The 27,400-nt window shown below is 47.4% G+C and overlaps 1 protein-coding gene across 1 annotated transcript in view; it reads right to left on the bottom strand.

Annotated features, from left to right (window-relative positions):
* Positions 1 to 2,774: 2,774 nt before the first annotated feature.
* ABCC2 (ATP binding cassette subfamily C member 2) overlaps positions 2,775 to 27,400 on the bottom strand; it is a 58,490-nt gene continuing 33,864 nt past the window's right edge. The window contains exons 17-32 of the mRNA XM_040992315.1: positions 26,293 to 26,469; positions 24,356 to 24,523; positions 21,138 to 21,318; positions 19,580 to 19,705; positions 19,158 to 19,291; positions 17,824 to 18,043; positions 17,520 to 17,674; positions 14,700 to 14,855; positions 13,804 to 14,003; positions 11,383 to 11,509; positions 9,190 to 9,291; positions 8,651 to 8,794; positions 7,898 to 8,056; positions 6,594 to 6,760; positions 4,026 to 4,220; positions 2,775 to 3,378 (exon numbers count right to left, since the gene is read on the bottom strand). Coding sequence (XP_040848249.1) covers positions 3,249 to 3,378; positions 4,026 to 4,220; positions 6,594 to 6,760; positions 7,898 to 8,056; positions 8,651 to 8,794; positions 9,190 to 9,291; positions 11,383 to 11,509; positions 13,804 to 14,003; positions 14,700 to 14,855; positions 17,520 to 17,674; positions 17,824 to 18,043; positions 19,158 to 19,291; positions 19,580 to 19,705; positions 21,138 to 21,318; positions 24,356 to 24,523; positions 26,293 to 26,469 — 2,541 coding nt within the window. The 3' untranslated portion in view covers positions 2,775 to 3,248. The remainder of the gene's footprint in view (positions 3,379 to 4,025; positions 4,221 to 6,593; positions 6,761 to 7,897; positions 8,057 to 8,650; positions 8,795 to 9,189; positions 9,292 to 11,382; positions 11,510 to 13,803; positions 14,004 to 14,699; positions 14,856 to 17,519; positions 17,675 to 17,823; positions 18,044 to 19,157; positions 19,292 to 19,579; positions 19,706 to 21,137; positions 21,319 to 24,355; positions 24,524 to 26,292; positions 26,470 to 27,400) is intronic.

The raw sequence follows: 27,400 nt of genomic DNA on the forward strand, positions 1-27,400 counted from the left end.
CGCCCCGTCCTGAGACCCACCAGCTGCCGGGAGGCTGCTGGAGGTTTAAATTCCCAGGCCCAAGGTCGTGCCCCTCCCAAATCCCCTTCACCGCCCAATGAGGGCGGTGGCTGGGTGCCGGACCTGCCCAGTCCCAGAGGCCTCCCCCCTCGGTCTACTCACCCTGAAGGAAGCAGCCTCTGGAACCCAGCAGGCCCGGACACGGCTCACCATGTGCCCATGGCGGCCGTCCGGGATCCAGGCATGAGACGCCCCGTCCTGAGACCCACCAGCTGCCGGGAGGCTGCTGGAGGTTTAAATTCCCAGGCCCAAGGTCGTGCCCCTCCCAAATCCCCTTCACCGCCCAATGAGGGCGGTGGCTGGGTGCCGGACCTGCCCAGTCCCAGAGGCCTCCCCCCTCGGTCTACTCACCCTGAAGGAAGCAGCCTCTGGAACCCAGCAGGCCCGGACACGGCTCACCATGTGCCCATGGCGGCCGTCCGGGATCCAGGCATGAGACGCCCCGTCCTGAGACCCACCAGCTGCCGGGAGGCTGCTGGAGGTTTAAATTCCCAGGCCCAAGGTCGTGCCCCTCCCAAATCCCCTTCACCGCCCAATGAGGGCGGTGGCTGGGTGCCGGACCTGCCCAGTCCCAGAGGCCTCCCCCCTCGGTCTACTCACCCTGAAGGAAGCAGCCTCTGGAACCCAGCAGGCCCGGACACGGCTCACCATGTGCCCATGGCGGCCGTCCGGGATCCAGGCATGAGACGCCCCGTCCTGAGACCCACCAGCTGCCGGGAGGCTGCTGGAGGTTTAAATTCCCAGGCCCAAGGTCGTGCCCCTCCCAAATCCCCTTCACCGCCCAATGAGGGCGGTGGCTGGGTGCCGGACCTGCCCAGTCCCAGAGGCCTCCCCCCTCGGTCTACTCACCCTGAAGGAAGCAGCCTCTGGAACCCAGCAGGCCCGGACACGGCTCACCATGTGCCCATGGCGGCCGTCCGGGATCCAGGCATGAGACGCCCCGTCCTGAGACCCACCAGCTGCCGGGAGGCTGCTGGAGGTTTAAATTCCCAGGCCCAAGGTCGTGCCCCTCCCAAATCCCCTTCACCGCCCAATGAGGGCGGTGGCTGGGTGCCGGACCTGCCCAGTCCCAGAGGCCTCCCCCCTCGGTCTACTCACCCTGAAGGAAGCAGCCTCTGGAACCCAGCAGGCCCGGACACGGCTCACCATGTGCCCATGGCGGCCGTCCGGGATCCAGGCATGAGACGCCCCGTCCTGAGACCCACCAGCTGCCGGGAGGCTGCTGGAGGTTTAAATTCCCAGGCCCAAGGTCGTGCCCCTCCCAAATCCCCTTCACCGCCCAATGAGGGCGGTGGCTGGGTGCCGGACCTGCCCAGTCCCAGAGGCCTCCCCCCTCGGTCTACTCACCCTGAAGGAAGCAGCCTCTGGAACCCAGCAGGCCCGGACACGGCTCACCATGTGCCCATGGCGGCCGTCCGGGATCCAGGCATGAGACGCCCCGTCCTGAGACCCACCAGCTGCCGGGAGGCTGCTGGAGGTTTAAATTCCCAGGCCCAAGGTCGTGCCCCTCCCAAATCCCCTTCACCGCCCAATGAGGGCGGTGGCTGGGTGCCGGACCTGCCCAGTCCCAGAGGCCTCCCCCCTCGGTCTACTCACCCTGAAGGAAGCAGCCTCTGGAACCCAGCAGGCCCGGACACGGCTCACCATGTGCCCATGGCGGCCGTCCGGGATCCAGGCATGAGACGCCCCGTCCTGAGACCCACCAGCTGCCGGGAGGCTGCTGGAGGTTTAAATTCCCAGGCCCAAGGTCGTGCCCCTCCCAAATCCCCTTCACCGCCCAATGAGGGCGGTGGCTGGGTGCCGGACCTGCCCAGTCCCAGAGGCCTCCCCCCTCGGTCTACTCACCCTGAAGGAAGCAGCCTCTGGAACCCAGCAGGCCCGGACACGGCTCACCATGTGCCCATGGCGGCCGTCCGGGATCCAGGCATGAGACGCCCCGTCCTGAGACCCACCAGCTGCCGGGAGGCTGCTGGAGGTTTAAATTCCCAGGCCCAAGGTCGTGCCCCTCCCAAATCCCCTTCACCGCCCAATGAGGGCGGTGGCTGGGTGCCGGACCTGCCCAGTCCCAGAGGCCTCCCCCCTCGGTCTACTCACCCTGAAGGAAGCAGCCTCTGGAACCCAGCAGGCCCGGACACGGCTCACCATGTGCCCATGGCGGCCGTCCGGGATCCAGGCATGAGACGCCCCGTCCTGAGACCCACCAGCTGCCGGGAGGCTGCTGGAGGTTTAAATTCCCAGGCCCAAGGTCGTGCCCCTCCCAAATCCCCTTCACCGCCCAATGAGGGCGGTGGCTGGGTGCCGGACCTGCCCAGTCCCAGAGGCCTCCCCCCTCGGTCTACTCACCCTGAAGGAAGCAGCCTCTGGAACCCAGCAGGCCCGGACACGGCTCACCATGTGCCCATGGCGGCCGTCCGGGATCCAGGCATGAGACGCCCCGTCCTGAGACCCACCAGCTGCCGGGAGGCTGCTGGAGGTTTAAATTCCCAGGCCCAAGGTCGTGCCCCTCCCAAATCCCCTTCACCGCCCAATGAGGGCGGTGGCTGGGTGCCGGACCTGCCCAGTCCCAGAGGCCTCCCCCCTCGGTCTACTCACCCTGAAGGAAGCAGCCTCTGGAACCCAGCAGGCCCGGACACGGCTCACCATGTGCCCATGGCGGCCATCCGGGATCCAGGCATGAGATGCCCCGTCCTGAGACCCACCTTCTTTTCCTTTTTTAAAAAGATTTATTTATTTATCTGAAAGGCAGAGTTACAGAGTGACAGAGAAAAAAAAAAAAACCATCTTTTCCATGCGCTGTTTCACTCCTCAAATTGCCTCAACGGCTGGAATTGGGGCAGTCCAAAGCCAGGAACCAGAAGCTTCTTCCGAATCTCCCTCGTGGGTGCTGGGGCCCAAGGACTTGGGCCATCTGCGACTTTCCCTGGCCATAAGCAGGGATCGGAGTGGAACAGCCAGGACTTGAACTGAAGTGCATATTGGATGCTGGCATTGCAGATGGCAGCTTTACCCATTAAGCCACAGTGCCGGCCCCAAATATTCATTTTCTTATCCTGGGTAGTAGGTACATGAACATTCGTTTTTACATATTCTATATGTATGTGTTATACACACTTTTGTACACAGGATCGATTTCACAGAGGTAACATAAGGAATGACCCTCACAGTCTTTGCAGCCTTGGAACCCATTGCTAGAATGCTGTGTTGTTCACATTCTCAATGCCAGCTTCCTTGGCCATCAGATAGAAGGGACCCTGGTTGTCCAGCAGTTCTTCAGGGCTGCCATACTCTATAATGTTCCCATTCTCTAGGACCATTATCCTGAAGGAGGGAAGAAAGACACAGAGATTTAGAAAGTAGGATCTCAAACCTTTGCACTTGTGAAAATCACTGGGATCAAGCAGCGGTAGAGGGGTGCAAGGTCACAAAGCTGTGAAAGGGGGCGATGGACCCACAGCCCTGCACCTCAGCATGGCAGAACGCCACTCGGAGCATCAGGAGATACAAGCATGCAGGCAGTGTGAGTCCACTTCAGTGAAGTGCACGTCACTTCAGGATAGACTGGTTTAACAGGGGAATCGTTCCCCGGGCCAAAAAATAGGAAAGCCTGTACTCTCCAGTTTTCTAGGTTGCTGACCTCGAATATAACACGCCATAGTTGGGAGGGACAGAGGACAGGAAGTTTCCAGACACCGTACAGGGGTAGTGGCAGAGGCCCCAGATGGTTGGGAAGGTCCACAACTACCTCCCACACTCATCAGCTACAATTTCCTTTTTTACCCTCAAGGGAGTTCCCTAACATCCATTGGCTTTCATTAGCTTGATACATACTTTTGGCCAAATGACTGAAAATCTTTGGGTGGGCCTGGGATGCATCCCTAAACTGCTGATGGTTAACCCTTGTGCCGTGAGGCGTCTCAGGGCTGACACCCTCCCTGCCGTGTCTCCCCAGTCCCACCCGCACTCACTTGTCGCTGTCCATGATGGTGTGCAGTCTGTGTGCGATTGTGATGACCGTGCAGTGGGAGAACTCGCTCCGGATGGTCGTCTGGATGAGGTTATCTGTCTCGAGATCCACCGCGGCGGTGGCTTCATCTAGGACCAGAATCTTGGACTTTCGAAGCAGAGCTCTGCCCAGGCACAGTAGCTGCCTCTGCCCTATGCTGCAGCCGACGGAAGAAACTGTGTGTTAGCCTCTAAGGACCGAGGCGAAACTAGGGGGACCGACTCTGAAACCTCCTACTCCTCAGTTCTAGAATGCTCTCAACTAGCTTCTTCAACTGGCTTGCACTGCTGTTGGGGGCAGCATTTTTCAAGTTTCAGAATGAGAACATCCTTCACAGACACTTGATCAAAAAAGTCCATATTTCTAGACCTTAATTTACTCTAGATGGAGAGGGACCATTTTCAACAAGCACCCCAGGCAATTTTCACATTTAAGCCACGTTTGGAAAACACTGGCCCAGGAACACTGCCTTGTATTTGGCCACAGTGGCATTAACACTCTAAAATATCATGAACATCTCTAAGTTCTCCTCAGCAGTCTCTGGCCTGACGCCATTCACAGAGGGTGCCATTGCAGTAGAATGCCCCAGTGGCATTTCTCCATGGCCTTGGCATATCCATCCTTTATTTTAATGTGCAATTCTAGTCTCAAGGCTAATTATTTGTTCAAGGCCTTCTGCCTTGATTAGAGATGAAGTTGTCTAATGAACACGATGTCTTGGTGTGAGATGCAATGTATGTGGAATTCGAATATGCTTGTGAAATGCAAATAGCTTTAATTTGCTACAAGCCTGTAATGAAGGCTGGACCTCTTACTTACATCAAGAAGCTTTGGGAAATGATGTGAAGGAAATATTCAGGAATTTGCTAATTGCTCTTTCCTGCTGTGGCCATTAGGGAACATATTAAACAGGGGGTGGCTAGATGCAGGTTCTGTAATTCTCTGGAAGAAATTTCTGCAGGAAATAAGAAGTCACCCAAGATGAACTTGGAGTTTTTTCTCGGTAATGTAACATTAGAGACACTGTAAAAACTCCTCCCTTAGCTTGTACCAAACTCCTGCCTGTGTCAAGCTGGTTGAGACTGGTGCAGGCCATGCTGAAGTCCCACTCTGGCTCCCTGCTGCTGAGGCCTAGCTGATGGACCCACTGTCCAGTAGAGAAACTTCAGGTGTAAACTTCAGGGCTCGAAACCAGACACCGGGGAGACTGTGTGAGGATCTCCTAGGGTGAGAAGGACATGCTGGTTTTTGCTCCTACCAGCTGTTGGGTATCGAGGCCCCACCCTGTCCTACAATAGTGTCCCACATGTCCCTTCTGCAATACTGGCTGCCAGTGGTGTTTGCCTCCACAGGTTGTCTCCTCCATCTCTTGGCGTTAGGATGCAGAAGCCGTGCGTGTTTTAACTGGCCTCTGTCCCCAATGCCTAGCATGTAATCTATGCAATTATACACTTGCTGACTGAATGTTTGAATAACTTTTTTATATTATTTGAAAGCCTTGTTTCAATTCTGCTGGTCCCCAGATCTGTCGCTGAAGGAAAACAAAACTGATGGTGTTTGAGGTGTGCTTGGTGGTGGGTGGAATCACGGGGGTCCCAGGCTCAAGGGGACTGGGGTGTAGCCCGGGGCTGCCGCTGATTCTAGCTTGCAGCCAGGCTTGAGTCAGTACCAGCACTCAGAAGGTGCTTCTCGAGGTGTAACGCACCCCTGCAACACCTGGGTATCTTGATAAACTGCAGACACTGATTAGCAAGAGTAGGGCCTGGGCTTCTGCATTTGTAACAAGCTCCCATGGGAAGCTGGAGCTGCTGGCCCATTAATTGAGCTATGATGCTCTTCCTCCCTCCTGAGCTCCAAGTGTTGATGTTTTTGACGCTTGATTGCCTGCAGATCGCTGGCTGAGATCCTTGGGACAGGGGCGAGGCCTGTCCGTGAGCAGTGGGCTTCAGCTAAGGCTCACCTTCCGTGTGCTGATGGAAAACTCAGCTTCTTACAGTGAAAACACCAGATCAGCTTGTTCACAGGTCAACCCGAAGTACAGGCCAAATGTAAAGGGACATTTGTGAAAATGCTTTGAAAAGGATTTGAGGGGTGTCAACCGTCCCAAGGATTTAAGGGTGTTACCCCCTGGGCTGAGTGGGGTTCCCAGCTGGGCTCCTGTAAACCTCCCATATTCAGTGAAACCAGACACTTGGGATGGAGCAGGCTGCAGAACAGTCTCCCCCTGCTGTGGGGTGGTCAGCTGAGAACCTCCACTTCCTGGTTCTTTATTATGGAACCATCCAGAAGCTCACCCCGTGTAAGGGCTTGAGCGCTACACTCAGTAACACAGGTTTGTGAGTTCCAGAGCATTTTCACATCTATTTCATCATGTTACATTTACAATGGATTTATTTGGCATATTAGGAGTTAGACCCGGAGGGTGAAAATTGTGGGGTGTCAGGCACGAACACTACAAGGAACATGAGGAGTGGGCCCCTCACCTCCTCCCAGTGCCTATGGGGAAGCCGGTCTTGGTCTTGAGATTTACCTCAGGTTGTCGCCGGCCTCTGACACTTCGTGGGACAGTCCATGTTGGAGGCCAGCCACAAAGGACTTGAGGTGAGCCAGCTCCAGGGCCTTCCAGATCTCCTCGTCTGAGTAGTTGTTGAAAGGGTCCAGATTCATCCGCAGGCTTCCAGAGAACAGGATGGGGTCCTGCAAGCCAAGGGGCAAGCGAGCCGTGAGAAACAGACTCAACCAACGGTTCCTCACGGCTGGGAGACAGCGGGTGGGCCTGGCCTGATGGCGATGGACCCCTTCAGCTGGGAGCTGGTTCGCAGCTGGACTTGCCTGGGCATCCCCACAGGAACACCTGCGGCCTAGAGGCACAGGGATCCTGGGAGGCAGAGGGAAGGACGTTTTGAAGAGGATGGAGGAGAGATTGTGTCAAACTGAGCAAACCCCAGACACAGTGAAACTAACCCCAGAGCAACCTGGCTGCAGTGCGGGAAGTGGCATGGTTCCAGTGAAACCCGCGCAGCAGAGGGCCCCCAGGCAACCCTTAGTTGGTAGGATCCCTGAGAAGTCTTTTTTGCTGATGCATTAAGTATTCTGCCTGCTGACAGAAACACGGCAAATGCCCTCCTTTCTCTGTTAACCATACCAAATGGGGAGTATAAAGCTTAATGGCTTCAAGCTTCAGTGGCAAAACTGCGAATGCTGATTGCAAAGCTTTTGCAAACCTTGATGAGCTTCAGAAATGCTAAATAATCATCTCTATTTGACTGCTTTTGTGTTGCTGCCACCTACTGGTAAGATCCTGGTCCTCACAAATGCACACAAAAACCCCAAACCCGAGTAGGAACAGCAAGGAAGCCTGTGCCTTAAGGAAGCAGCACAGGCATCCCAAGTAGACCGCAGAAGATAGTGCTGGTTGAGCAGACATTAATGGGAATAAACCTGCAGAACAGGCTGCCCCACTGGTTGTGACAAAAGTGCTTGGCCTGGCACGGTAGCCTAGTGGCTAAAGTCCTTGCCTTACACACACCAGGATCCCATATGGGCACCAGTTCGTATCCCAGCAGCCCTGTTTCCTGCCCAGCTCCATACTTGTGGCCTGGGAAAGCAGTAGAGGACGGCCCAAGTGTTTGGGATCCTGCGCCCACGTGGAAGACCCGGAAGAAGCCCCGGGTTCCTGGCTTCAGACTGGCACAGCTCTGGCCATTGCAGCCACTTGGGGAGTGACCCAGCGGATGGAATCTCTTCCTCTCTGTCTCTCACCCTCCCTCTGTATATCTGACTTTGCAATAAAAATAAATAAATCTTGAAAAAAAAGTATGTGCTGGAGCTCACCTGCGGGATGATGGTCAGTTTCCCTCGAAGGTCATGGAGCCCGAGGGAGGCGATATCTATCCCATCGATGGTGATCCGGCCGCCCGCAGCCTCTAAGATTCTGAAGAGGCAGTTGGTGAGGGACGACTTCCCCGCTCCTGTCCTGCCCACCACGCCAATCTGTGAACACAGTTCTTTTGGTGTTAGTTAAATGCAAACCTCCTGGGGAGAGTGGGGAGGGAGTCCCGAGCCTGGAGTATTTGCAATCAGAGGTATTAAAACGCAGGGATCAGCTACTTCATTTCTAAGATATTAAGTTGATTTGGGTTTTGCTGGTGGTAAAAATCTGTCCATATGTCTGAAAAAGATGGCTCTCTCAATTCAACTGTTACATCATTGCCAGATGCTTGCTTGGAAGTCAGGGAAGGGGAAGGACCAGGTGTCACTGACCCACAGATTTTTTTGGCGGAGGGGAGAAGTGGTCCTTCATTAGACTCCAGGTCCTTGGAGTACAAGAATACTGAAGAAAAGTGTCTGATTTGACTGAGCAGGAGGGAAGCTGGGCCAGGCTCTGTTTAGGGACTTCCCTCTGCTCTGGTCCTTACAGCAGCCTGGGCTCCAGGGAAGCTTTGATGGTGGCAGCACTAAACCTGAGCCCTCTGGTGGTGATGCTGTGTCCCTGCACATCCCTCTAGCCTGTGCTGCTCTCTGCTGTCCAACCATCCTGTGATGATTCCAAGGCCTCAGATGCAGGCCTCCCATCACTCCACCTACCTTCTCTGTGCTCTTGATGTCACAGTTGATTCCTTTCAGCACGAGATCTAGCTCAGGCCGGTACCGCACTTGGTAGTTGATAAACTGGATCTCACCTCTTTGGGGCCAATCTGCTGGAGGCCTCTTATCTGTCACCCAGGGTGCCTGGCCAAAAGACAGATGAGCAGTGCTTTATACGGTGACGACTCAGCCCACAATCCTCATACGACTCCCGTCACAGGACAGCAGAAGGGCATCAGGGACCCAGCCACCTTCCAGCTTGCAATCCAACAGAATGAATTGGACTTTTTCTTCCAGGAAAGTTCCTGATGTATTCAATAAACTCCACCCCACAAGTTGGGCCTATGGACCTTCACAATGAAGCCACCACCTACCTTGGCACATTCCAAGATCTAACTTCCCCCAAACCATTTCCTATTGTCGGTTGGAATAAACTGAGTCTTTAGAACTCAAGCAAAGGAAACTTTAGTCACGATGATGCCTTGTGAGTACTGAAGATGCACCTTGTCCTTGGGCTCCTTGATGCTCTCCTTACTTACCTCATTTTCCACTTTTATGTACTCAGTAATTCGCTCAACAGCCACAATGTTGGTCTCTGTTTCTGATGTCATTCTCACTAGCCAGTTCAGGGTTTGTGTGATCTACAGAAAAACCAGAAGATGGACAATCATCTTGGGCTCAGAAGCCGACTCAACTTGTCCAGCAGCAGGTACCTGTCTTGTACTGAGGATTATGCTGGGCTCTGTGGGAGAGTCAGCAAAGCTCAAGAACTTTCTGACTTGGGGGAAGAAATAAGAGGAGCTCATTGAGTGGCTGGAGAGAGTGACAGGCACTACCGTGTGCCATTCACATGAAGGACAATGTAAAGCTGGAGTAGATGGGGGCTGAACCTGGGATCTGGGTGGTTGACCATTGCTTGAATGGGACCACAGCTCAGCTTTGCTGACTAAGCCTGGGTTCTATACACAGGCATTGTAGAAGTCATCCTACCAATGGGGATGAGCAGGAGAAAAGGCAGAAATATTCCAAAAATTTGCCACTTTTTGTCTTTGGTCTTGTTCTTCACCTACTACATGGACTCTTCTCCTTATTTTACATCAATCAACTGCAACTGCCGCCCTGTCGTTGCACAGCTACATCTACATACTGCTGAAGAGATTGCTAAGATCTGTTCATCAGCTTAGAGACAACTCAGAAGCAAGCTTCTTTCAGCCAGGATTGGCACTTGTGCATAGGGAGTCCTGGTAAACCAAATGGTGGTGGGAGAGAGGGAGTCATCGACAGCAGAAGACAGGCTCGGTGGGGACTGACAGTGACTGCTGAGCAGGGTGAATCATGTGCAGCTGATGATAATGGAATGGTCTTGCTTTGGTTCCATCAAATAGCACCTTGACTATTTGCAGTGTCTGTCCTGGTTTAATACACTTAGATATAGGGATGGGGAGGGCCTGGTGCAACTGGCTGATCCTCCTCCTTCAAGTGCTGGGATCCCATATGGGAGCCAGTGTGTGTCCTGGCTGCTCCACTTCACATCCAGTTTCCTCCTTGTGGCTCAGGAGAGCACAGAGGATGGCCCAAAGCCTTGGGTTCCTACACCTACGTGGGAGACTCAGAAAGTCCTGGCTCCTGCCTTTGGATTGGCTCTGTTCCAGCTGTTGCAGTCACTTTGGCAGTGAACCATCAATTGCAAGATCTTTCCTTCTCTCTTTAAATATGCCTTTCCAATGAAAATAATAAAGAAATAGGGGGTAGGGAAAGGAATGTGAAGGGGCAGTAGCAATAGGACCCCAGTGACTTTAGCCTGGGCGCCCTGCCATTGGCCTTATTAACCTCTGATTAAGGTGAAACTGCATAAAGTGCACAGATATAAGTGTCTAAAATATTTCAAAAAGACACCATGAAAGATGGCCATACGATTCATTTACTGGATGAATGTTTACTGAACAGCTGTTGCAGTCTTCTGTGCTAGGAAATAATAATGCCTGTCGTTTACCCCCTCACAATGCTGGGGATACTGAAGTAAGAAACATTTTAAAGTTTTATGTAGACTCTATGGCTTTTAGTACAATTAACACCAATTATTGTGAACTGAGAAAAACAAACATAGGAGGAATCATTTATTCAAAACATTTCCTGAGAAGAAAATTATTTCTTTTCTCTTTTGAAGAGAACCAAGCACAGAGGCAGAGATAGAGAACCATTAAAACAAAACTATGAAATGGCCTTCTTAAGTCATCAGGAGCTGTATATATTAGTCCATCCATTTTTCCAGACAACACTGGAGTCTACTTTAAAAGGTCTGAACCTCAGTCTCTTCTAGTTGTTCTGGATCTGGACAGGAACCAAAAGCACTGACTTCACAGTGCAACTCAGGCTCAGGTTAAGAGTAAGTGCACGGAAGCGGTGTCGTGGAACCGTAGGCTGAGCTGTCATCTACAGCACTGGCATCCCCTCTGAGCACTGGTTAGAGTCCTAGCTGCTCCACTTCTAATCCAACTCCCTGCTGACATGCCTGGAAGAGAACCCTGCCACCCACGTGGGGGACCTGGATGGAGTTTCTGGCTCCTGGCTTGAGCCTGGCATACCCACAGCCATTGAGCCCATTTTGGAACATGGAAGATTTTTCTCCTTTCCCTCTATTCTCTTTCTGTAATTTTACTTTTAAAATAAATAAATTCTTTAAAAAAGAATACATGCATTAACTTAGCCAAACTCCCAACATTCAGACTCACATTGAGTGCATTGGATAAAACAAAGCCCGCGATGTCCCCAGTCTGTGTTTGTTTATAAATAACCATCAGCAAGGCTGAAGAGAAGACGATCAAGTTTCCAACAAACTCCAGGCGAAATGCAAGCCACCTATAAGGTAGAAAACAGAGAGACGGGGAGAGAGAGAGATCACTTTAGTATCTGCATCCACAGAGTATCCATGGGGATTTGAGTTGTAGGATGTTACTTAGGATATCCTCAGTACTGCCTAAATGATGATATCCTATATAACTCTGTCTTTCAAATAAATTCTTAAGCATTTAAAAGAAATGTTCCAAATGACTTATTTTAAGCAAGTCAAGGAAGCAATGCCATAGAGAACACAGATGTAAAATTAAAAAGTAAGCACTGCAGGAAGGCTCCATGTAGCCTGTCTGACATCTTTTTAGAAAGGTGGAGAAGAGGGCCCAGTGTGGTAGCCTAGCAGCTAAAGTCCTCGCCTTGAACACACTGGGATCCCATAAGGGCCATGTTTGCCATCCAGCTTCCTGCTTGTGGCCTGGGAAAGCTGTCAAGGACGGCCCAACGCCTGGAGACCCTGCACCCCCATGGGAGACCCAAAAGAAGCTCCTGGCTCCTGGCTTCGGATTGGCTCAGCTCCAGCCATTGTGGCCCCTTGGCGAGTGAACCACTGGACAGAAGATCTTCCTCTTTGTCTCTTCTCCTCTCTGTATATTTGCCTTTCCAATAAAAATAAATAAATCTAAAAAAAGGTGGAGAAGAAAATAAGAACATGATGTGAGTAGGGAGTGAGGTACTTGCCCATTAATCACAGGCAAATACACGAAGCTCTGTGGAGCAATAAAGAGTACATATAAAAAGACATAGTTTATAAAACTTGCTATTTCCAAATAAAATATATTTAAACATATTTGTACCAATAATTTTAGCATATTAACAAATAAATCTACAAATTTTATAGTGGGGATCCAATAAGATCTATCTATCTATCTATTTATTTAATTTTTTTTCTTTCCTATCTCTACTTCTTTTTTTTAAAGATTTATTTATTTTTATTGGAAAGTCAGATATACAGACAGAAGGAGAGACAGAGAGGAAGATCTTCCATCCGGTGATTCACTCCCCAAGTGAGCACAATGGCCGATGCTATGCCGATCCGAAGCCAGGAGCCAGGAGCATCTTCCGGGTATCCCACACGGGTGCAGGATCCCAAGGCTTTGGGCCATCCTTGACTGCTTTCCCAGGGCACAAGCAGGGAGCTGGATGGGAAGTGGAGCTGCCAGGATTAGAACCGGCACCCATATGGGATCCTGCTGCATTCAAGGCGAGGACCCTAGCCTCTAGGCCACGCCGCCGGGCCCTATATACTTGTTTTTCTTGGAAAAACCTCTAAGAAATAAGTTATCTTGACAAGCTTCTGACTCCTCTGTGTTCTGGACAATGCTGAATGTGCATCACGAGCCTGTCCTTAATACCTCAAGGCACTTTGCCAAGCACTCATGAACGTGAACGTCCCCTTTCTAAGACCCTCCTCTGGGGACGCACCTCACGTACCGCAGTCTAAGGATGCTGGAGGACAAGATTTACCTGTTCAGGTATTCACCTCATAGACTGTGGGTTTTCCATTTCTGTCACCAGTGGGATTTTCAAAAACTTCCCAACTGTCCTCTCCCCAGCTTCCACCTCTTTCACCACCCTACAAAGAGGACCACGCCTTTGGAGAACCTCACAACTACTCTCAGGGAAGCAAATAGAGAATGTGTGGTATACCCAGAACTTGCACAGAACCTTGCTTACAATATGCTTGCAAATGACACCTGATTTCTACCATAATCCTGAGAGTTATGACAAAGAAACTGGGCCTGGTGTAGTGGCCTAGCAGCTAAAGTCCTTGCTTTGAACATGCTGGGATCCCATATGGGGGCACCGGGTCTAATCCCGGCAGCCCTACTTCCCATCCAGCTTTCCGCTTGTGGCCTGAGAAGGCAGTCGAGGACAACCCAAGACCTTGGGATCCTGCATCCAAGTGGGAGACCCAGAAGCTCCTGGCTCCTGGCTTCAGATCAGTGCAGCACCAGCCATTGCAGTCACTTGGGGAGTGCATCATCAGACAGAAGATCTTTCTGTCTCTCCTCTTCTTTGTATATCTGACTTTCCAACAACAACAACAAAAAAATCTTTTAAAAAAGTTCAAAGAAACTGAGATTTGTCCTTAGAGAGGCAAAGACAATTCACCCATCTTGGAAGATGGCAGAGGTGGTATGGAGACCCAGTCTCTGATGACAAAACTCGTGCTCTCTCCTCTCTACTTACATGGCTGGACAGCATGTGCAGATACAACTGTGCCTGCCTTCCCATGGCTACCGCCAAACACACAGAAGCCCAAGTACACACTGGGGCCAATGGCCAGGGGAAAGCCCTACCTGTTGGAAGTAATCCAGGAAGAGACAAACTTCTGGTTGGTATCAATCCCATTCTCATTTTGTTTCAGAAATCGCTGCTGGTGCTCAAAGGCACGGATGACAGACAAACCTGACACGGTCTCAGTGAAGTGAGAATACACAGGGGACCGGGTGACAGAGTCCAGACGTCTCAGCTGGCGAGAAGTAGCCACATAAAGCACCTGAACACAAAAACAGAGTTACAGAATCATGTTGCCTCTGCTATAATTCCTCTTTCACCTTAATGGACACAGTCCACACCTGCAAAGGACAGGTGTCTAAGGAAAGGATGGGAGAGGCAGAGAGGAAGAGAACAGAAAGATTGGGGATGGTGGGGACAGAGCATGAGGAAAATGTGGAGACATCATTGCCTTGAATACCTGAATTCCCAGCCCACATAGGAAGCTCTGTCAGCCTAACCCACATTCTCCCCAGATGTGCATATGTCATCCAAAGTGTCTGTACTCATTAGAGAAAAGGATGTTGTGTAAAAGTGGGATGGACAAGGAAATGGCCAGAAAAAGTTAGCTAAAGGTTTGGGTAAGAATTCAAGAGTAGAGTCAGCAGAGTTACCGAACGAGGGTGAGCGGAAGTACTTGAACATTATGGGGGTTCAGATGGAGTGCAGTCTCGACATGTTCTTGGGAGGAAACGTCAGTCTTCCACACAGCAGCAGTTAGGGGTAGATGAGTTATAAATCATATATTAATTGAGGTTAACAATTCAGGGGCTTATTGGTGCCTGGATAAATCAACATTCAATTTAACAGCAAAGATACTGGAGAGGAAGGACTAGCAAGAAATAAAAGTGAGGAATCTCAGGAAAAACCGTGGACTTTCAGCAACGGAGAAGGAAGACCTAGCCGGTTCCAGACCTACCTGAACCGACACGTAAATGATGGCAAGAGGAACGATGATGACGGCAAAGACTGGGGTGGCCATGCAGATCATGACAAGAATGCTGACTATCCCCAGGAAGCACAACATCCAGGTGCGCAGGGTCTGGGGGAGGGTGTCGTCCACCGTGGAGATGTCCTGGGAAGACGATCCAGAGACAGCGCACCCATCAGCTCTTCAGACATGTGCACGCCCTGCCACTCTTCCACCCAACTGTCTCATGAAACTCACTTGCAATAGATCATGCCAATAACAGATTTCATTACTGTAATTTCTTTGTTTTTCAAAATCCTTCCACATCGAAATGGGAGTCTCTCTCTCTCTCAATTATTTTACAGTAGACTTGGTCAAAGTTTACACTCTTCTCACTGAAATGCCCGATTGTCATTAAACCATTCATAATCATTATATGCCAACAGAACCTTATGGATAAATCCTTCTCCCATAGCTAAACCAGGTCGGTTATTCTAAATTTACACAGGTCCTAATTCCGCTGAGGACCTAGCACACAGCCTATCATATAATAGGTACTCAGTAAGCATTTGTTTGGAGGCTCCCATCAACAAGGCCCTGACACCTGCCCTAAAGAGCCACTCTATTCTGGGAAGTTGTAGCCTGGGCCCAGTGCAAAGCATGAAGGGAAAAGGGGCGTGAAAGTAAATGTGATCTCTGCCCTGCCAGTGTTCAAACCACAGACCTGAGGGGGTGCTGAAGAGTCATACTATGCTAATACCCTCACAGCTTGTGGAAAAAATTAATACAAAGATAATGGTTTGAAACATACTATGGAAGCCTCATATTTCAGATTTCCCTGCCCTGGGCAAGGTAATAAATGAGGACGGTCACCTACACACTGTTGAAGCAGCTACTGTGCCCCCAGGATCCAGCTGTGAACTTGGGTTTTCCTTTCCATGTCTACTCTAAGACCAAACAAGTGAGAACGTATTTTTAAATTTTTTATTTCTAAAAGCATACTCTCTTCCACCCAAGCAGAGAACAAGTATGCTGATGACAGTAGACTCTCATTAGAATTGTTTGTTCTCAGGCCTGGCACGGTGGCCTTGTGGCTAAAGTCCTTGCTTTGAAATTGCTAGGATCCCATTTGGGCGCTGGTTTATATCGTGGCCACTCCACTTCCCATCCAGCTCCCTGCTTGTGGCCTGGGAAAGCAGTTGAGGATGGCCCAAAGGCTTGGGACCTGCACCCGTGTGGGATACCCAGAAGCTCCTGGCTCCTGGCTCCAGATCAGCACAGCACCAGCCGTTGTGCTCACTTGGGGAGTGAATCATCGGACAGAAGCTCTTCCTCTCTGTCTCTTCTCCTCTCTGTATATCCGACTTTGGAATAAAAATAAATAAATCTTTAAAAAAATTGTTTGTTCTCTGCTCCTGAAACCTCTAGCTCAGATGCATTAAACATCACTGATTTAGGGGCCAGCATTGTGGTAGCAAGGCAGGTCAAGCTATTGTCTGAGGCACAGTGTCTCACAGAGTCCTGCCTTCTTTACTTTCAATCAAGCTCTCTGCTAATGCACCTCAGATAGCAGCTGAAGATGGTTCAAGTGCTTGTACCCCTGTATTTGTATGGGGAGACCCAGATGAAGCCCCAAACTCTTGACTTTAGTCTAGCCAAGCCCTGGCTGTTTTGCTATTTGGGGAGTAAAACAACAGATAGGAGAATTCTTTTTCTCTCTGTAACTCTGATATTCAAATAAATCCTTTTAAACAATCAATGATTTAGGTCTGTCTCATGGAAGGGAATCACTAATAACCTTAACATTTGTTTATTTTTAATATTTATTTGAGGGAAAAAGAGAATCCGCATTCTCTTCTGCTGGCTCACTCTCTAGTGGCCATGGCTGGGCCAGGGATGGAGCTAGGAACACCACCCAGGTCTCCCCATGTGTTTTGGGAACATACTTCAGCCATCACACTGGCTCCTGGAGTCTGCATGCATTCACAGGAAGCTGGAGGCAGGAGCAGGAGTTTCTCCCACATGGGATGCAAATGTCTTAAGCTCTAGGCTAAATGCCTGCTCCTCTTAACATTGGTTGAGTAACCTACTATCTAGCATATTATTTGATTCATTTATTGAATGAATGAATAGATGTCAATGGATAAACACCAACAGTACCAGGATTTGCAGTGACACTGTAGTAGACAATCTGAAATAGACCTCAAACAGTGGATGAGAATCCCCCTGTAATTGCAGATGGCTCTATTTCATCAAACATATTAACTCACTGCTGTTAAGCATCAAAGATGGAAGTTTCAATAATGGAGGCCTAAATAAAGTAAATGGTTATCCTACCATCCCCTTTTATTTGCTCTATCAGGAAGTGAGAATGCTTTTACTTACATTTTTCCTTCTGCAGAATAATCCTTCTTACTCAGATTCTACTCTCTTCACCTTCACCAATTCTCCTCTCCTCCCTGGCTTATCTCTGTAATTTAACCCAAGTCTTGCCTTTTCTGACCTTTCCATCCTGTCACCCAGGCTGAGCCTCTTTGCTCTGCCGTTCCTGTGTAGTCTCAGAACGCTTTCACAGATGCTGCTGTTTGTTGATCTGACCATGTTCTATCATAATCCCTCGTTTCCTCAGCTGTCTCCAGTACTAGATGAAAAGTTACTTGAAAAGGCAGCACTGTATCCTAGGAATCTGTGGGAACTCAACATGTACTCAAACATTGTATGCTGAGCAGATGGAAGAACCAGAACTGCACGGAGGGGCATGAAGATTCCTTCTGTGAGGAAAAGTTGTGGTATACAAATACACTACCTTACAACCTTTGAGATACTTACACCAGAAAATCTGTTCACAATCCGGCCTATGGGTGTTGTGTCAAAAAACCTCATGGGTGCTCGAAGGATGTTGTTCAGCAGTTGCTTGTGTAAGAGACTTGATGCATGGGCACAACTTTTGGCACTCCAGGCATTTCCTATAAGCAAGGTTGCACCTAAAAATGGAACAAGTTTAGTTAGTACTAGGCACTGGGTTCCCTGAGAATCTGTTTCAGGACATAACAGCAAATGCTTTTTTGAGTCCAAGAAAAGTAGAGTCCACACAGATCCTGTAAGAGATTGCTGCTGCAGCTGTCAGACCTACCTTGTGCTACGCCCAGAGCTGCAAAGATCCCAATTCTCAGGTCTCTCTGAGAGGATGGATAGTTGGTGCTGTTGTAGATTGCAGAATCACTGGTCCAAGCACTGAGCCAGAGGTTGGATCCAACCAAAGCCACAGAATTCAAAATGTAGAAAAAGGTGATGAAGAATATGGAACACCATCCTACTGCTTTTAGATATTTCAAGTAGATGGCCAATTTCACCTGCAAAGTACCACCTCAGGTTAGTAGAACTCCCTAATGGATTGTGTTGAGCATTTACCCACAACACCAATCACACAGAGGAGTGGAGTCTCTTAGAAAAAGCAGGTAGCAAACTATGTTAGTCGGTGTCTGAATTTCTGCCCCAGAACAGAATAATGAGGTTTAAAATGTCTATGGAAAACAGATGAAAGATCAGTTTGTTTTGGTGAAAAACATTTTAAAAAAGATTTAAATATTTGTTTATTTGAAAGAGTTACAGAGAGGGAGAGACACAAAGAGGGAAGACTTCCATCTGCTCGTTTACTCTTCATGTGACCACAATGGACAAGGCTAAACCAGGAGCAAGTCAGCCAGAAGCCAAGTCTCCATGTGGGTAGCAGTGGCCCAAGGCTTTGGGCCATCCTCTGATGCCTTCCCCAGGCCACCAGCAGGGAGCTGGATGGGAAGTGGAGCAGCTAGGGCATGAACCAGTGTCCATATGGGATACAGGCATTGCAGGTGGTGGTTTTACCTACTATGTTATGACACCAGCCTGTCAAAATAATCTTGACATTCATGTATAGTTTTTTTTCACACTATGTATTTTTCCCTAAATTTATGAAAGCCTCCCCCCGCAAATTTTTTTTGGAAAGCCCCTGATAGATTAATGCTGAAACGCATTGCTAGGTAAATAGTTATTGGGTTATTAGTAATCTAGAGGCAATTAAGAGGGAAGACAGACAAACAAGAGGATAGATGGAATGATACTACAAACCCTGAAACTAGTGATTTGAGGTTTTATTCATATAAACTGTATTCTCTGGGTGTGATAAATCAGTGTTCCCTGGCTCTCAGAATTGCATCTCAAAGCAGTTCAGCTGATTTCCACACATCAGAATAGAATCAAATATTCACTCAGTGAAGGCTGAGGAAAAAAAGGCTATTCTTCATGGAACTATGATTGCATAGAAAGCCTCCAATATTTGAATGAATTCAAAGACTTCTAATGAACATTAGGACATACTGCTCTTGCAGACATATATTCAAATTTCCTCTAATTGCAAAATTTCCAGATTTCAAGCCTTACACAATCTCAAATAGAGCTTTTTGTGTGTGTATGTGGTGTGGCTCTCACCTTTCCAGTTTCCATGAACTCCTTCTTAATTAGTTTTTGTCCTTTCACCAGTTCCTCCTCCTTTGGGATATTCCCATTCCGCACCTTTAAGGAGTTTTTCAAGGATTTCCGATGTCTGCTACTGGACCTAGAGCAGAGGGGTGGAGGGAGAAAAGTTCCCTTGAGTATGCAGATGCTTCCTGAAGGTTTTTTCGACAAGCAGATGTCACAATCACTGTGCAGGCATCAAAGGTGTATACAGAGCAGATGAACCTGGGAAATCAAGACAACTGTAAAACTCTTCCTCTCCACCCCAAGGAGACCAAGGAAGAGCTACAGGTGTCCATGGTGACACTCACTCAGGAAAAGCACCCAGAGGAAAAGAGAATGAGCAAGTGGAAATAGGGAAATGACAGAACCACTAGCTGAATGAATCACCAACCTGTGCCTAAGGGTTCCATGCAGGCTATTTTCCCTCTTCAAGGTCAAGGAAGCTGCATCTTCAGGGAGCTCCTCCATGCTAGGCATCAGTACAGAGTCATTGTCATCGTCTTCATCACCATCATTGACTAGGGAGACACAAATAAGGTTAGGGAAATAGAAAGTATCTCTCCTAGCCCTCGAATAGGCTCTCACAGTCCTGTGAATAAGGCAGTAATGGGTTGTTATCCCATTAGAAGACAGAATAGTGAAAAAAAAAAGAGAAAATTGAAAATGCTTATGTTTCTTTGGAACATAAAAGAACACCTAAAGACAAAAGCAAATGGAAGAGTCACCACACCTAGAATTGACAAAAGGCATGAGTATATGTGGAAAATTCTCACTTCAAAGATCCAAATATCTGACAATCTTTTATTAATTTAAACCATTTAAAAATGTGTTGGGTCAGGCACGTTAGCCTAGTGGTTAAAGTCCTTGCCTTGAACGTGTCTGGATCCCATATGAGCGCCAGTTCTAATACCAGTGACCCTGCTTCCCATCCAGCTCCCTGCTTGGGCCTGGGAAAGCAGTGCAGGATGGCCCAAGTGTTTGGGACCCTGCACCTGCGTGGGAGACCTCGAAGTGGCTTCTGGTTCCTGGCTTTGGATCAACTCAGCTCTAATCACTGTGGCCACTTGGGGAGTGAATCAGTGGATGTAAGATCTTCCTCTCTGTCTCTCCTCCTCTGAATATCTGACTTTAAATAAATAAATAAATAAATCCTTAGGAAAAAATGTGTTGAGAAAATAAAATCAATGGGGATGGTATAATATGGATCTCCATAAAGTTGCTGTTTCATAGAAGCAATGAACAGGATCTGGTATGACGGCTCCATTGCTAAATCCTTGCCTTGCGTGTGCCAGGATCCCATAAGGGTGCCAGTTGTTTTGCTTCAAATTCAGCTGCCTACTTGCGGTCCAGGAAAGCCATAGAGGATGGCTCAAAGCCTTGGGACCTTGCACTCACATGGGAGAACTAGAAGAAGCTTCTTCTAGTTCTCTAGAAGAAGCCAGTTAGACTGGCTCAGCTCTGGATGTTGCAGCTACTTGGAGAAGTGGTTTTGGGTGTATTAATTATGATCCATTTACTAGGCTTTGTCAAGAATTGAGCAGTAAACTTAGTGCAAGATTACGAAGCTATGCAAGTGTATAGTGATTAGTTGGGGTAACATATATAATTTAGGAACAAGGTTTACCTAAAAGAGGGTCCCTTTAGCCACTAATGGTTCTTCTACAAGATTCCTCACCCAAATCTTTATTTTAGCCTTCTAAGTGTAAGAGTCTCTTGATAGCACATCTGAGATCAGATGAGCAAGACTGCTTCCAGTTTAGCCCAGGCACAGAATTTTGATTTCTGTGTTTCTTTATAAAGACACAGAAGACAGAAAGAACAGAGTGCAGATATATGGATAATTCAATAGCAAATGTAGTTCACTGGAAACTGAACAGTTCAGAAGAAGTTAGATATTGGCTTATAATTTCTACCCATGCTCTAAGTTCATCCGGTCCAATTCTCACATACCTGTGACCTCCCCTTCAGAATCTGCATGCTTTAGAAACATCTTCAGATTCTTAGCAAATACTCCCTTTTTCGCCAGCAGAGAATTGTAGGATCCTGTCTCCAAGATGGTACCATTTTCCACAACCACAATTTCATCCACTTGAGGAAGAAAGTGAAGGCTATGTGTAACCAAGATTCGAGTCTATAAAAACAATATTAAGTTATGCTGATTAGCCTATAATCAAATAGATCAATTCAGTCTTCAATAAGTAGCTCTGACATGTTGGTATATCTTACTTCTTCTTTCTTCTTTTTTAAAACCTGGCCCTGATGTGCCAAATAAGACTCCTATCATTGTGAATCTATTCACAGTTATTTTCATGCAGACAACAAGGTTTGCTCTATATACATTATGTTCCTAGATAGACAAAATTTGGGCTTAGGAAAGTCACTTGAGATCAGAGCCTGCCACTATATTTGATGCGTATAAAACCAACCAGTGAATTGCTTTTCACTTACCAGCCTTTTGCTTACCAATTAAGCAGAAGAACTAAAAAGAATTATTTGGATTCTTGGATCAAGTCTCAGACACTGTAGGGTAACAATTTTTTATTTCCAGTCAATTCACTCCCTAGTTATTAGAGATTTGACATCCCTTATAACCCTGTCTGTTGCTTGCTGAGACAGAACTACATTCAAAGACAAACACTCAGACAAAGGCTCAGGGGATAAGAGCGTAGGGTGGGCTTCTGGAGTGACAACCTAAGCCTACTGCCTCTGTCTTTTTACTTCATCACTGCAGAGATACGTCTCTTACAAGGAATGTTGAATAGATTCTCATCCTTTAAGACTCAGCTCAAAGTCACTCTTCTGGTGCCTCTCCTAGGGTGTGCAGACTACCTCTAACAAACTCTTGTACTACAATATTATTTTCTTTTCTATAGGTTTTCTCATTAGATTGTGAGTTGTATAAAGCAAAAACCAGATCTCTTATTCTATGTATGCCCAGTCTTTGTAATGCATGTGGCACAGGACAGTACTATATTCATGAAAATGAATCAAACTGAAAGGGCTTTAAGGCTCAGGAACTGGAGGGATAGTGAAAGACAGAGGGTGAGAAGCAAAGGGCTCAGTGGGGTAGCACCCCTGTTGTCATCAATCCTGCCATCCTCTGACTAACAGGACTCAAAAATCTTGAAGGGGGCCCAGTGCAACAGCGTAGTGGTTAAAGTCCTTGCCTTGAATACGCCTGGATCCCACATGGGTGCTGGTTCTAGTCACGGTGGCCCCGTTTCCAATCCAGCTCCCTGCCTGTGGCCCGGGAAAGCAGTCGAGGACAGCCCAAACCCTTGGGACCCTGCATCTATGTGGGAGACCCAGAAGAAGCTCCTGGCTCCTGGCTTTGGATTGGCTCAGCTCCAGCCGTTGCGAACACTAGGGGGGTGAACCATCAGACGAAAGATCTTCCTTTCTGTCTCTCCTCATCTCTCTGTATATCTGCCTTTCCAATAAAAATAAAATAAATCTTTTAAAAAATCTTGAAGGGAACAGGCTAACTATAGTTGATATACAATGTACCTTTGTCACTCCTTCTTCTAATTCAGCTTGCTATACCTGGACAAATGAGCTAATTAACTGTGGTATCTCTGACCACTTAATTTGTACTATCTCACAGGAGCATTATGATTCAAGCAGGATCATGCCATGCAGTTGAAAAGCTTAGCAAAGGCTTAGGGCATAGTGAGTACCCAATATGCGTTAAGTATTATTTCTATGTTCTGGTTGAGTAATCCCTTCCAGGCAAAGGCTTCTCACATCCAGCAAGAATTCCATGGGAAGCACCTTTCTAGAACATAAGGACTTGCAAGATGACCTGTGTTCCATCAGAAAGGTAAACTGTTGCGTCCTCAGCAGTGTTTCCTGACACCAATCAATTCTGCTATATCAGTTGAGCATTCATTAGTTCAACTCAATTCTGACAGCAACTACTTGGAGTCAGTACAGACCTTACAGCTTAAGGGCTCATTTCACAAGACTTTAGCTGCTTCAGATACCAGTAGCAAAATTGTTAGTTTCTGTAGACCCCTGTTCAGGTTCCACCCTTCCTAAGGCTCACAACATTATAGAAAAATCCACTGCTTACATTTGACTTTATTGGAAAGGATGAAACTCAGCAGCAGCCAAATGAAAGAGATGCAGAAGGCAAGGAACGTGGGGAGTGTGAGGTTTTCAAGCCCTTTCTGTTGCCCTTCCCTCTCCCACAACCCACTTCACTTACACCTTGTTGGCTTCTCTAGCATGGAAACCACACATCTCATTGCTCGAGAACTGTTATAATCCAATCTCTACCCCTGCCCACTTCTTTCCTATTTGGAGGTCAGTGGGTAGGACTGAAAATTCCAACCCACAAATATTTAGTCCTTCTGGTGGTCAGTCCAATATTGAGGATATCTGGGGCCTTATCCCAAGTCAGCTCACTATCATGAAATCAGTGTGATCAAAAGGGGCTCATAGGGTCCAGTGCAGTGGCCTAGCAGCTAAAGCCCTTGCCTTGAAAGTGCCAGGATCCCATATGGGCACCAGATCTAATCCCGGCAGCCCCACTTCCCATCCAGCTCCCTGCTTGTGGCCTGAGAAAGCAGTTGAGGATGGCCTAAAGCCTTGGGATCCTGCACCCACGTGGGAGACCCAGAAGAGCTCCTGGCTCCTGGCTTTAGACTGGCGCATTTCTGGCTGTTGCGGTCACTTGGGGAGTGAATGATCTTCCTCTTTGTCTCTCCTCCTCTCTGTATGTCTGACTTTCCAATTAAATAAATAAATCTTTAAAAAAAAGAGGGGGTGATGGCTCATGATGAGTTATATAACACACTTCTATCCAAGGGTCTTGGGAACTAGGGACAGGAACTGGGGACAAAGGCCAAATAGGCTTATTGCCCTAATCACAGATTCCAAAGTACTTTTTGTCATAAACAATCATCCTAAAACACAATCTTAGAGCCACAGGATAAGGTTTCATTTAGCCAGCCTGGCAGAGGCCATGGCCTTATGCTGGGAGCCTTTAGGGGGTAGTGCGCAAGGATGTAAGTTTGATATTGTATTTCCTTGGAAGTCCATGTGAGCTGGTAAATAGGAAATCTGCTTCAGGATCACAGCTGTATTTGGAGATGCAGAGGATCCCCCACCCCTCCCAACCCCACAAACACCCCACTCACCCTTCATCACTTGGAATGACTTCTCACCTTGCCATTCAACAGGCCATTGGGTCCCAAGACTTTACTGAAAATATGTTTTCCCACATGAGCATCCACAGCTGACAAGGGATCATCTAGAATATAGATGTCTGCATGTTGATAGGTAGCTCTGGCCAGGCTGACTCGCTGCTTCTGACCCCCACTGAGATTTATACCCTGAAGAAGGAAAAGATAATTTCTCTCAAGCCACCTTCATAGTATACGCCTAGAAATGTTTTTATTCCAGGTTCTTGCCCTCATAGAGATAAGAATTCAAAGTAGAAGCATTTGCATGTTCATAGTGAACAAGTGAAAGCAGGATTTAACAAAGAGGGACTGAATACATATTCTTACCATGAATGTGTGTTGTCCACACGATGACACATCTGTTGCAAGTAGGTCAGGGGAGAGAAGGAAAGGAGGAGGTCCAAGAGGGATCCCATAGAAGATCAAGAGGGGAGGCGTGGAGAAGGGCTCCCCCCTCCACATTAACAGTTTCTTTTATAAGGCAAAGAATGGATCCCTAATTAAATATGCAAATGGTGGGGCTTACAATGCCCATTCTTTTTAGAAATTTTATTATCTGCTCTATGTGAAGCTGAGCTTCAATGTGGCCATCATGATGTCTCCTCCGTCCTAATTCTGGATGAGACACATGTATCACAGGAAGGTGGGAATGTCAAACTAACAGGTGAGGGAATAACATTACAATATTAGGCTGGTACAAATTGCAGCTCATCCACTTCCTTCTAACTCCCTACCTGATTCCCCAAGTCACTGGATGCCCCATCACCCATGTGGAAGGCCTGGATGGAGCTCTGGGCTCCTGGCTTTGGCTAGGTCCAGCCTTGGCTATTATGAGAATTTAGGGAGCGAAGCAGCAGATGAAAGCTCTCTCTCTTTCCCTTACTTTCTCTGTCACCCTTCTTTTTAAAGAAACAAGTGAAACTTTTAAAGAAATTCTTTATTTGTTAGAGGGACAGAGACAGAAAGAGGTTTTCTTTGTTTTTTCTTAAATCTCCACAATAACTAGAGCTGGGCCAGGCCAAAGTTTGGAACTCAAAATGAGTCTCCCACATGGATGGCAGGGACCCAACTATTGAACCATCATTTGCTGCTTCCTAGGGTGGACTTCAGCAGAAAGCTGGAATCAGGAGGGGATGCAGGGATGAAATAAAGATACTCCATCAAGGAATGCAGGCACTCCCACCGGCTTTGTAACTACTAGGCTGGCTGCCATCCTGTAAAACATATATATATATATACACACATACACACACATATATGTGTGTGTGTATGCATAGTGTGTATTTATATAATATATAGTGTATATATAATGTATATGTACACACACACTATATATATATACATACACACACACACACACATATATATATATATGTTTCTAGTAATGGAGAGGAAGGATGACAGTATTCCAAATATGAGATAGTCAGAAATGTTGAATACATTATGATAAATCTATGTAATGGACACAATATAATCTTTTTTAAGAAAGGCATTCCATTGCATGAAAAAACAATTCACAAGAAGTTTCTACAGTGTCTGAAGTGGGCAACTAGAACTATCCTCTTGCCTCACCGGTATACAGAAGTAGAATCAGGAAACCATAGGTTCCTTGCCACCTCTTGCCTGTCACATGTGAGGTCAAGCATTATTCTAATCACAGTAACTTAGCCTTGCTGGTTCTTTGTCTTATCGTCTTTGACTTAGATGACATAATCCCTATATTTGCTTCTAACTACATTGCTTAAAACCTCTGACTTATTTGTATGTTGTGGTCAGTATAGGCATGTTTTCTGGTGTTAGTTCAAGACATGATGATCATAATTAGTCAATCTGTTACTCCTATGCATTTCTCCACATTCCTCATTTCCCCCCACCTCAATATTTCTTCAACCCTCAAGCTCTCTTTCTGTTCTATGTACCTTCTCTCCAATTTCAGCCAGGTCTCCTCCAGGCAGTATTTCCAAGTCTGGGAGGAGTGCACATGCCTCCAGAACTTGCTGGTACCTTTTTTCATTAAACTCTGATCCAAACAGGATGTTGTCCTTTATGGTGCCGTTCTGGATCCAGGACTGCTGTGGCACATAAGCAACAGTGCCCTGGAAGGAAAAGGCTCAGATAATACGACCGTTACACTTTCAGAAATTCCAGGTTGAAGGATGGGCTGGCATAAATGGGCAGGAACAAATAGAGTTTAGATCTGAAGGCCTGTGTGGCACGCTGACTGGGTATCTGTTATTTATTAATGCGCTTGTATTTACTGTATTGTCTGGGGAGAAAGCTTCAACTTACTGTGTGCCAGTTAACGCACATTTCTTCGTACTATTCTTTCCCAGCCATGATCCTAGAACACTGACAGGAAGACTGTCACAACAGCAGTTTAGGAAGCAAGAACTAGAGACTGGATCAGAAAACCAAGGTGATGTACAGAGAAGATCACATCCAAAGAGAGGGAGTCAACAAGTGCCTGTGTTTGAGGAAGAACTCAATTGTGTGTTAGCAATAAGACTTCCCAAAATGGGCTAGAAGGCAGAGTGAAATCTATAGTCTTCTTTGCTACAGAAAATATTTCCTTTAAAATACGAATTAGCTCATTAGAGGCTGGTAAAATAAGTACATTGTAGAAGAGGAGGAAGTTCTGAAAAAGTTTCCAAGCAGGTTAATTAAAGTATCCAGGGGTAGTTTTCTCATCATTAGAAAGAAAATCTTTGCAATACAGGCAGGTCTCAGGAAAAAAGCTGAGAAAATCTATAGATTTGCCTCATGTTTGTGCAAGTTGTAGCTGGTTTAATGATTCAAAAATATTTATAATTTCCCTCACACGGAGCTGTGGAGTCCAAAGATGCCATGAAAACATTTTAATCTGTCTTATAGAAAAAAAATCATAATTGATGAGGAAATCAACCCCCTACATCAGATGTTGTATTGCAAACAAACGTCTTGAAAAGATCCAGCTCTCAAAGGAGAAAACGAGAGGCCCAAGAATAACTGTGATGTCTGGGTGCTGTGGTTGGGTTCTGGCTACTACCA

The sequence above is a fragment of the Ochotona curzoniae genome, unplaced genomic scaffold, assembly GCF_017591425.1.
Source record: "Ochotona curzoniae isolate NIBS_2020 unplaced genomic scaffold, NIBS_Ocur_1.0 contig_66, whole genome shotgun sequence".
Lineage (NCBI taxonomy): Eukaryota > Metazoa > Chordata > Mammalia > Lagomorpha > Ochotonidae > Ochotona > Ochotona curzoniae.